Source organism: Volvox carteri (genome assembly GCF_000143455.1).
Source record: "Volvox carteri f. nagariensis unplaced genomic scaffold VOLCAscaffold_16, whole genome shotgun sequence".
NCBI classification, from domain to species: domain Eukaryota; kingdom Viridiplantae; phylum Chlorophyta; class Chlorophyceae; order Chlamydomonadales; family Volvocaceae; genus Volvox; species Volvox carteri.
The window spans coordinates 1,076,675-1,088,379 of NW_003307559.1; the positions used below are offsets into that span (position 1 = coordinate 1,076,675).

General features: G+C 44.3%; 2 protein-coding genes across 2 annotated transcripts; both read left to right on the forward strand.

Annotated features, from left to right (window-relative positions):
- Nucleotides 1-429: 429 nt before the first annotated feature.
- VOLCADRAFT_90317 (uncharacterized protein) lies at nucleotides 430-2,187 on the forward strand (the record flags this gene model as incomplete). The annotated part of the gene is made up of 4 exons (XM_002949815.1): nucleotides 430-454; nucleotides 695-843; nucleotides 1,113-1,234; nucleotides 2,022-2,187. The coding sequence occupies 4 exons, from the start codon at nucleotides 430-432 to the stop codon at nucleotides 2,185-2,187; spliced, it is 462 nt and encodes a 153-aa protein (XP_002949861.1).
- A 4,707-nt stretch (nucleotides 2,188-6,894) lies between these two features.
- Nucleotides 6,895-8,174, forward strand: VOLCADRAFT_33383 (uncharacterized protein; the record flags this gene model as incomplete). The annotated part of the gene is made up of 4 exons (XM_002949816.1): nucleotides 6,895-7,058; nucleotides 7,193-7,399; nucleotides 7,606-7,744; nucleotides 8,043-8,174. Coding segments are annotated over 4 exons (642 nt in total), but the record flags the coding sequence as incomplete, so codon positions are not given.
- Between the last annotated feature and the right edge of the window lie 3,531 nt (nucleotides 8,175-11,705).

The window sequence follows — 11,705 nt, forward strand, 5'->3', positions numbered from 1 at the left end:
CGTTAACGCCATTCAACCGGCCGGTTGGGTTAATGGGCCNCAAACGGTCGGTAACCGGCATGTTTATGCCATAGGGATGTGCGGGACAGGGGTACGATCATTCTGCTGTAGCCACACAATTTTCTGGAACCCTATATTATGGATCCATTTGGACGATAATTATCATCAATTATACTGTTATTCAGTTCACAGATTGCTTTTCGGAATTGTGAAGCCCCATCCGCAATAGGATACCTTTAACACCAGGTAAAGGGGAAATGCTGGTGGAATTGTATACCCCACCGCAGTACTCACACTCCCTGAAGTAGACATCCCCAGGTATCCCATAATAGAGTTTAATGACTTGGTCAGAGGCCAGATTTTTAAAATGGATGTCTTTTATGTGCTAGACTTGATAGGCGTGTTGCCTTGAGGCATGGGAACCTTCCCATGCATCTATCCGCTTTGGGGCAAGGTGGGTGCAGTATTATTATCAAAGTGCTAAATGTTCCAATCCAGGGATGGTCCGGGGTTTAGTTTCCATCTCTTGGTGATCCACACAAAGGCATTGATCAATTTGAAGGGGCTCAATTGGCGCACTACTGGAATTCCAGTAGTACACCACTTACAATGCTTACGTTCACCACTATACCACTACAGCTAAAACATAGTCCTGACTGGATGCGAAATCATCTTGCCTGATTCTGGTCCTCAGGCATGGATGTCATATACGATGACTCCAATTTCAAGCTGTTACTCAGCCGCCAGCGCACCAGTTACCGTAATGCTCATGAAGCCTGCAAGTGGTTTGGTGGTGTACTCGCCAGCCCAAGCAGCCGTACAAAGCAGGATCGGTTAACAAAGGTAAGCCTTCCTCCCAGCTCCTACAGAGCTTGTGTCATGCTGATCAACTCATGAGTTAATCAATCATGAATTAAAGATGGTTAAATCAAGTCTTTCAGCCATGGAGTATCACTTATATGAGAATGGCCCATATACCCGCTGGTAGTAACCTTCCTCTTATGACTTGCTTATAGAGGAGCAGGAACACCATGTAAACCTCTGCATGCTGCTTCCATGCTACTTCTATGTAAAACAAATCTCTAGTATTAATATTGTATTTGGCGTTGCAGGCATTGGCAGAGGCGCCATCTTCTACCATAACCAGTGACTTCCTATGGATTGGTGGTTATCAGGCCCTAGCGAGTGTGGGCAATGCGCAGGCATGGATATGGTCAAGTAATGACAGATATGGGTAAGGTATATTACGTTACCTGGTTTGCTGCTGATTAGGTGTAGTCTTGATACTAAAAATAGGATTCCTCATCTATGGAATAGTAGGATGTCAGCTTCAATCCTCGTGGCTTGGAAAATTGTGGAGGCCCTGTTCAGGCTGCTGCACAGTCCAGTTTTTCTTAAGGGGATAAAATATGCTGGATAGTCTAGCCTCTGACCCTTCCTCATCATCTATCCTGTACACCTAGAGTCATAGAACCCTAAATATAATTGCAGGTCTATAAGAGTGGAGAAGCCTGTATGAGAAACGAAAGAGTGTCTGTAAACTATCTGTTTTCAGGCCTAGACCATAGGTTTGCCAGGTCAATTACTAAGGAATTGGAATCGCTATCTTTAAAATCTACCATGGCAAAATGGATATGGATTACAAATAGACAGGCTGACAGATGGATGTACATAGACTTTGGTTACTAGTTACCGAACAGGTGTAGTGAGATGTTGATATCATCCTTTAGTGTGTCTTTATTACTGTAGCAGCCGGTACACAGTACGGCACATATGCGCAGAGCGCGACCACCAGCATCTCGAGAGGCCTTTTCAGCGGCCAGCTGCTACAATTACCCATTATCGCCAAACTGCTTACTACACATCTGTACAGATGACAGGTTGATAAGTGGACATAGGTAATCCTGATAAGGGAGAGGCCATTTTTGTTGAGGTGCTTCATGTTATAAGTCATGCAAGTAGGTTGCTTGTGCCAAATGCCTTTATGGCCGACTCCAATGCTACCTACCATCCATACACAGGTTCACTGATTGGATCAGGGATGGGCGCTTCCAAGGAACTTCTACTTGTCTTTCATTTCGCCGCCTGAGTGACCTACCCAATCGCTGGTCTACCAAGGCACAGTGCCGAGAGACACTGAGTTTTGTGTGCCAGGTCATAAACCTTGAGGATGGTACGTTGTCTTAGTAGTACCATTACTACAAATGTTACTTGCTCCTTTTGGTCGGGTGCAATGCTCTATGTTGTGTAATTTTCAGGCATGCATCTGAAAATTGGACGAGTATCTATGTTGTATTCTGGGCATATAATGGGATCTGCATCTGCCGATTGATACTTTCTGTAATTACAGAAAATGATAATAGTTGTAGTCGTACAATAACAATCTTCAGCCCATCTATTATCATTCTTTACTATGATACAAATAAATATATGTTCTATCTATGCATACCATAGGTTTGCCTGATGAACGTTCATGGTTAACCATGAATTTAAATACTAATACTAAGCGGCCCAGAAGCCTCCCACTCTGTAACATTACACACAAATACTACTAATTGTACACTAGGTTAGGCACTACTGATAGAGCACGCACCCAATGCCTCCATAGGTTCCGGGATCCGGTCGGAAATTCTTCCAATGGTGGAAGAAAGAAGTGTCCCTAGTTAATGGACTGTGGTGACCTGGGATAAAGTTAACCTGCAAGCTGACCAGGAATGGAGTTAAGCCGCTGTCAATCCGGCAGATTCTATTGGATGCCGGTGGTGGGTACAGAACCTGAGCGATCCACTGAGAAATTGGCTAGGGTGACTAGATGAGGGTATACGGTACGTACCCCGAAATACTGGGGAAGGCAGGGTCTGCCGGGCACTGGCCACCGGTTGAATATATGACTTCCCTGTCCCACACATCATACTACCTATATCTTTTAAGGCACTATCATCCGCACTACATGGTAGGGCATATATTGTTATATAACAATTCTGCAGACAAGACCCTATATAACAAGGTAATCTTCCTGTTTATGTTTGTGCAGAGTGCCCTCGTGGCAAAGCAGGGGAGCCACCGTATTGTGAGCCTTGCACTGGGGAATATTTTTCTGGCCAGGCAGGGCAGGCCAAATGCTTGAAGTGAGTGGCTTTATTGATGTGCAAGATTCATCTGTAAACGACACATACGTGACATACATGACGTTTAAGAGTTCAAAATTGTGATGCAAGGGCTCTAAGTTCACGATAATGTACAAGGGTTCTGAGGTCACGATAATGTATAAGGGTTCTGAGGTCACGATAATGTATAAGGGTTCTGAGGTCACGATAAGGTATAAGGGTTCTGAGGTCTGGATTCGGAGTTCAGGGTCCTGGGAGTTCAAGACTCAAGGGCCAATTGGGAAAACCAGAGGTTAATGTTATAGGTGTAAGGGTTCACCCTTGGGACCTAAGATTATTCAAGGCCTTGAATAATTAAACCTAGGTTTAAGCGATTGCTTGCATTCATTTGTAGGTGTCCCTTCGAGGTTGCCGACCTGGACCACAATGGCTACAATGATGATTGCTTATGCCCCCCAGGAAGTGCAGGTAATGTAATGCAAACTCAACTGCATAACAAATGATGTCCAAATATAAAAATTTTCAGCTAAAGGGCCTTGCAGTGGCAATGACTTGATGTGCATGTTCCAGTCCTGAGCCATCAGCAGACACCCAAATATCTGCTAAATTGGTATATTTTACCATGGCTGATGCCTTGACAGGTAACTACACAGCTGGGTGCACGCCTTGCCTCGACATTACATATGCACCAACAGCTGGCATGAGGGCATGCAGCATATGTGTTAATGGCACAGCAGTACGGAGGCTTGGTGCGACACCTTCTGAGGGTAATACAGATTGTCAACCTCCAACTACCAACATTACGCGGCGCCTTCAGCTAGGTGTAACTGGGAACATGAAGGACGCTTTGGATGTGCCTACACCAAGGCACTTATCCTCCATAACTATGTTTCAACAAGACATCTTATCATCCCCCCAGCCACCTTCATCCTCACAAATAAGCCAGCCCAACAACTGCTCAGCTTTATGGGAGCGGTTGGAGCTCTTAAAGGCCAACCCAAACATCAGTGCATGTGGTAATATTATTGCTACAAATAGGCGAATATCCAACATTGCCAACGCTACCATTACCAACTGTGCATCAAATACTACAGTCAAGGCTTGCCTCCAGGTGAGGAAGACAACCATACCTTGGTGTAACACAGCAAAGGTGTAACCCGGGATGTTCAGATGGGCCTTGCGTCGTTACACTTGGGCAATTGCCCAATGCTTGCAAGCATTCCGATGATTGCCATTGGGATTGATGTATGGTGTCAGTGAGTGAACATTTAGAAATTTAGCAAATCCCAAATCACTTAATCCACACCACTTACAAGGGACTGTATATGCCTTTGCAGGAGCTGGGCCCTATTGTTGACGCCATGATTGCATCACGCTGCTGTGACTTACTGGCACGGGTGGTGGAGGTATTCAGGCCACCACGTGCTTTATGTATTATGCGAAATTTCGCACCAATTAGGTAAAGTTGCATCTCATGGTCGGATGACCAAACCTAAGTGTCCAAGGGGAGCCAAGTATGTATGGGGAGCATACACACATAATACATTCATATACATATACACATACACACATACACACATACACGTACACATATACATATACACATATACACATACACATATACACATATACACATATACACATATACACATATACACATATACACATATACACATATACACATATACACATATACACATACACATACACATATACACATATACACATATACACATATACACATACACATACACATATACACATATACACACATACACATATACACATATACACATATACACATATACACATATACACATATACACATATACACATATACACATATACACATATACACATATACACATACACATACACATACACATACACATACACATACACATACACATACACATACACATACACATACACATACACATACACATACACATAGTTGAGGCGCCATTGATCCGCTAGATTTGGTTGGATGCTGGTGGTGAGTTGCTGAACCCAATGAATGCATTCTGAAGTCGGATGGGGTGAACGAATTAGGGTGCTCCTCTAGCAGGGGAGAGCAGGGAACTGCCTCCAAGGGAAAGGGGGCCGCTGGTGAAGCTATACCACCCTGTAACACCATACATACACATGTCTACCAGCTGAGTACAAAATAAAGACCTCCATCACAGATGGGGACTGATGAAGTGTCGTAATAATTAAGAAACTCACAATCCTACGGGACATCAAAAATACATATTCCTTCTTCGCTCGAAGGGGGAGGAATGTAAGAAGGGTTCAGCTCCCTTGGCATCTCTCTGAGTACTCTTTGCTTCCTGTTTCATACCTGTATCTATATCTATTTATCTATCTCTTTATATATATACATGTATATTGACACTACTGTCTTATACAGTTTAAGGTCCTGGGTTCGATTCCTGGGGAGACCCCCGACATCGTCGGGAGCGTGAGATTCTGGCTAGCTGCTGAGATGTGGAGTTGAGGTCAAGTTGATGGATCGAGCTTCGCACGCTGGATGGGTGGCGATTGCTGAACTCTCTGTCCGGATGTTCGGGTGAATGGATGAGGAGATATCCTACAAGGCAGGATCAACCGCCTTGGACTTCCAGTTCGTATGGTGTAGTACAGTGTGGTAATGGTGGATGGTGCTGTATGGTGCGACAAATCGTAGAATTGACAATGTGTTCAAATGGTGCAGAAGGCTCCCACTCTGTAACAATCCAATTCAATATATCTATAAATATGTGTAATATAACGAAAATATAATATATATAATATTATTATTCTATACTATACATATATTATATTATATTATATTATATTATATTATATTATATTATATTATATTATATTATATTATATTATATTATATTATATTATATGTAATATATTATGTAATGTAATATAATAAATATATATGTGCTTACTGTTAAATCTGTACCAACCTTCCATTAGGTCTTCCTTTCTATGTTTCCCTGTGTATTAGCTAGGATGTGTATTAGTTATCTACCACGTCTTCAGAATCGAGGATTGGAACAGTATATACAAACTAGACCTTTGCTGCAATAATAACCTCTGCTGTCAACGATTATCCATTTTTTGTACCCCCACCCTGACAGGCATGCTTTTGGATTTTATCAGGATGCTGCTCAATGTGATGGCCATATACGGCTCGTGAATGGCTGGCCAGATGGCAGCAGTGGCAGGCTAGTATAAAGCGGAAAAATGCCACATCTGCTAGGATTGATCAATCATGATGTGTTGAATGCTATCGATGACTGATACCAGATAGTTGAGCCAGCATTAGGCCCTGTAGATTAGCTCATGGCCATTGCATCTATGGTGTGAAGCCTTGCCCTTGGTGCTGACAACACCAAGGTGGCCTTGCCTTAGATCTGGACAGACCTATTGTTGCATGTCGCCTCAGCTTCCTTGGTGCCGTGCTTCCATCACCACCACCACCCTTGCTGGGCATGGAGAAGAAGATATATCTTCCCCTATATATAGGGGAATAGAAGCTAATAATTTGTCTTATTTGGTAATCCATGGATTAATGACCAGGAAGGCAAGGAAAGATTGCAACAAGGGTTCCTAAGCAATCATGGCATATTAAGCCAATAATTTGGTAACAGTATGGATTATACATGATACCATGATAGAAGCAAAAAATTAGCTACACATGCCCATTGCCACACTAATTAATGCTTTGCTTGTAGATGGATCAGATCCAATACATTATGACACAAATCCTACCATCTGAATGTTTTGCAGAGTTGAAATATTTCATGATGGCCAATTGGGCACTATCTGTGATGATGCCTGGGATGATGATGATGCATCCGTGGTTTGTCGCCAACTTGGGTTTGATGGTGGTTATGCTGAGTGGGGTGGTGCATTCGGCCCTGGACTGGATTGGCAACCCATCTGGATGAACAGGTTGGTACAGGTGATATGCATGATTGCCAGATGTTAGTATTGATGGATGCTCCTTTGTAGGCTTTACGCATATACCATATTGGGGTTGTATCTGAATCTGTCCATGTTCCCAACTCGCTCTGTTGAAATTGCAGGGTGGGATGCAAAGGTGATGAGTCAAGTATTACTGCTTGCGGCCGTTGGGGAGGGCCCGACAGCTGGGGTAACCATACCTGCTCTCACTGGGAAGATGCAGGGGTTACTTGCTTCAACTGCCCTGGATGCCCACAACAACACTCCCTGAGGCTAGCAGGCAACAAAACTAGAAGGGCGGCTTCAGGACAATCATGGATAGAGGGCAGGTGAGTCCCATATTGATGACAATGCATGAAGCAGTAGATCATCTTGTCCACCTTTTATGAATTCCTGCTATACCCATGCGTATCCATATTTGCTGAGTTTACGTCACCAATTGTTATGACAATATCTATAGCTGGTTTGACAATGGTAGAGTAATATTTGTATGTACCATTACAATTACGTTTTTACCTCAACCCAAATCATGCAGACTGGAGATCTGGCATAACCTGAATTGGGGAACTGTATGCTCTGATTGGTTCCATCGTATAAATGCTGAGGTGGCATGTCGACTGATGGGCTATCATACAGGAGAGCTGCTGCCACCAGAGCAGGCAGCAGCATATCTCGTTAATACAACATTAATTCAGGTAGGCATTCATAATGTCCTAAGTAATGCTGGAACGAGATATTCTAGTGGATCAATCAACTCAGGATAAGCACTAAATATTTTACATTATTAGCAATTCAGTATCTGCATTTTTGTGATATTTATTGTGGTAAACAAACCAAGCTACCCTGTTGGCCATTGTTGTATGAAACTATGTGACGAAGAACTCAATAATCAAATACACAAAAGCTTAAACATGTCACTGCTGATTAAATGAACAACTAAACTCTTGTTCCCTTATACCATTGCTTTAACAGGGGTCAGCCATCCCGCCTATCCAGCTTGACAATTTGGACTGTCTGGGTAATGAGACTTCATTAGCTGACTGCAGTCATAATTCCTGGGGCTTCCATGATTGTAACCACAAACAAGATGTGGCGCTAAGGTGCTGGCGGTACCAGCAAGGTTGAGTAATCACGAAAATATTGTTTGTACATATCTCGTATACGAGATATGTATTATAATACGTATTAGAGCTTAGGAAGGACTTACAGAGAGAGAAAGAGCTCTATGTTGTAAGTCTGCTTATTCGGCTATACTCTCGAGAGTATAGTCGAGCTCGACTAAAGCCTAATAAGGACAAAGATACACAGGGATACCATCCGAACCTGTAATCCCTGTCAATCATTATACTCCCTTTTTGCTGTGTGTACTGTGTGTATATACTAATAGTGGAACCCTCTTGCATTTCACAGGCAAGGTGCGACTGGTTGATGGTTGGCCTGACCAGCAGCAGCCTGGCATTCGGATAGCAGGCCGTCTTGAGGTGCTTCTCGGGGAGCAATTCGGTGGAGTATGTGCTACAGGATTTGATGCTTGGGATGCTACTGTTGCATGCAGACAACTTGGGTGAGTCTCAAGGGATGAATGAGGGAAAAAACGGCAGCTACCATTTTTGGGGACTATAGTCCCCACAGAACTGATATATCTCATACGCTACCTATGATTGTGTAAAGTTGAGGGGGTATATTTTCAACTAAAGCCATTAGCCTAGCAGTCTATATACTCCGATGTTCACATCGAAACATTTCAAGGCACTCTCTTCCTTCTCACCCAACTCTGTGGGATCATGATCTCATGAGATCATGATCTCATGATCACTAATCACTGACTCACCACCACCACCAGCATACAGAGGAATCCGCTGCTGGATCAACAGCAGCAACAGCTCCACCCCTGGGTGGCCCCCAGCTCCTGATGTCGCTGCCCCACAGTATGGCACACATCACTAATATTTCCATATCACATGTAAGATGGCCATCCCAGCATCTAAGGCCTTTCTGGTGGCCAGCTCCTACAGGGGTATTATGGTTACAGTACTGAACCTGAAGTTAATATCGGATGAACCATGCAGACTATCGGATATCGGCATAATTGTCCAAGTGTAGTGTAATCGGTAACAAGTTATATGACGCATGGATTTGCACTGCATGCCAACGTTTGGACGCGTCCGGCCAACGTACGGCCGCCCGCGGGCTCTTATTTCAGTGAACTTATGGAGCAAAACGTTTAAGTTGACATCTGACCCAGGCTCCCTCCCAAGTATAAATACTCATCACTTTGAAAATCACAATATTGACTTCTGTTATAGAGTCATAGAGTGTTCCTTTGGAGTCAAGCAATCGATTACAGGAGGCCCTTGAGAGATAAGCCTCTACTCGAGTTGTACACAGGGTACGACTACAACATGTAATCCACAAACGACAAGAGTTAAGCACATCCTCTCAATGTGACAAATGCTCACACAAGAAAGTTCTAATGCACAGGTAACAAGTACCTAAATATGCGCAAACCAAGAGCGTGTTAGCTCATTTTGTCAACCTAACGATTAGTGGAATGAACATAAGGCAACTACTTAACACCTTGCAGTAGCGACCAAACGCCAAAACTGAATACACGGATGTTACTAAAAGAAAGATGGTTAATGGACGTGACGCTAAAATGATGTGACACCTCAATGAAGGCCGATGTGAAACTCAAAATATTTGAGTTTCACAACCATTAATGATTGTCCTCCCCTTGTCATGATGGGCATGATGTTTAGCCAGTCAGTCAGTCACCCCAGTTAGGCAGTCACCCCAGTCAGCCAGTCAGTCAGTCAGTCAGTCAGTCAGTCATGTATCAGTCCAATTATCTTATTTTCTGGCTCTTGATTGGATTTCAAGGACAAACTAACCAGCTGGATTGCTTATTACATGTGCAGGTATGCTGAAGCCATACTAACTGCTGGCAACGAGACCCAATGGGCACCACCTCTTGGGCAGCCTGCAGCCATGTCTGAGGTCTACTGTCTTCCAGATGAGACACAACTGTACAATTGTGGTTCCGACTATTCCAGTAAAGGATTGACGTGCAATCAGCAGCAATTCGTGAACATCACCTGCTACAGTAAGCCGTTCACATGCCGTAATTCCAAATCACTGATCTCACTGATCTCACATCTAAGTTACCTACATGAAACCTGCAGATCCATCACCACCGCCTCCACCAAGTCCTTTTCCACCAAGGCCGCTTCCCCCAAGCCCCCTCCCACCAAGTAAGCCACCCCCAAGTCCACTGCCCCCAAGTCCACAACCCCCAAGCCCGTTGCCAGGAGCTCCATTACTACCAAGTCCTCCACCACCAAGTCCTCCACCACCAAGTCCTTCACCTCCAAGTCCACAACCACTTAGTCCTTCACCTCCAAGTCCACAACCACCGAGTCCTAAACCACCGAGCCCACAACCACCTTTACTACCCCAGCCGCCTAGCCCAAAACCTCCAAGCCCACCACCAGCAAGTCCACCACCACCCATACCACCTCAGCCACCTAATCCTTTTCCTCCGAAACCACCTAACCCAAACCCTCCGAGCCCACTTCCTCCACCCCCCCCTCCACCCCCTCCACCAGGTGAGTCAGACATAAACATTGGGTTTGTATTTCTGGATGTAAGGTTTGGTTTATCAACCAGGAGTTTTTTCTATTCCAATAATGTTGTGTGCTTTATATGTGCTGATTGTACGCTGTTGTTTATTCCCTACAGCACGTGGTTCAATGTAAGAATCAAAGTACAGGCTCCCAAAATTAATATTTTTGGTATCATTTACATCATACCCTATGGCATAAAACGGGGGGTTAACCTTCAGCGTAACCCAGGGGGTAGGGGTAGGGGTAAGTACGAACGGAGGTGGGTAACCTAACCCCGAGGGAGGGGTAACCCCTTACCGCGGGGTAACAAAGGGGCCGGGGTAATACACTACTGATAGGTATCAAACAGGGTAACCCATGTTTACAAATGTGCCTCGACTGAATTTTTCACCCGCGCCTGTCTACACACGCAAACATACATGTCCACCAATCATCAAAAGATCCAGGCACTTACCGCCGCTCCAGACCCAAGACCTAAAACTTGCGGACCAGCCAACGGGTGGCAATCTAAGGCCGGCCGGTAGCTTAAGTGCCCCGTCCCGACCTGCTAATTCCAGCTATGAGCACAACCTATGCAAAACTATCCATAGTATGCTCGTTTTCAGAGCAGGCTCTCCTAAGAGTGTTGAGGGTCTTGGGCAGGAGATCCAGATGTTTGACCCCGAACCCGGTCACACCCGGCGAAGTGTAAGGCGCCTTCCCGGAAAATTCTCGGGTGTCACTGGGTGTCTTGCAAAATGAGGTGCACCATAAGTGTGGGCCTGTGCTGCAGCTAGGCAGTCAACGGTCTTGTTGTGGTGGTCCGTGCATGCTAGCATGCCACCATTTTTGCCGCCATATGCACCAGTATTGTAATGGGGATTATAAATGTGCATTGTATGTATGGTCAATATGATTGACTGAATTGGTGATATTGGTCATCGTTTTTTTAGGATGTCCGTCTAATTAAAAGACCAGCCAAGAGTGTGCATAATATGAACTTAGCTGTGATTAAACTTGAATGTGCTTATTA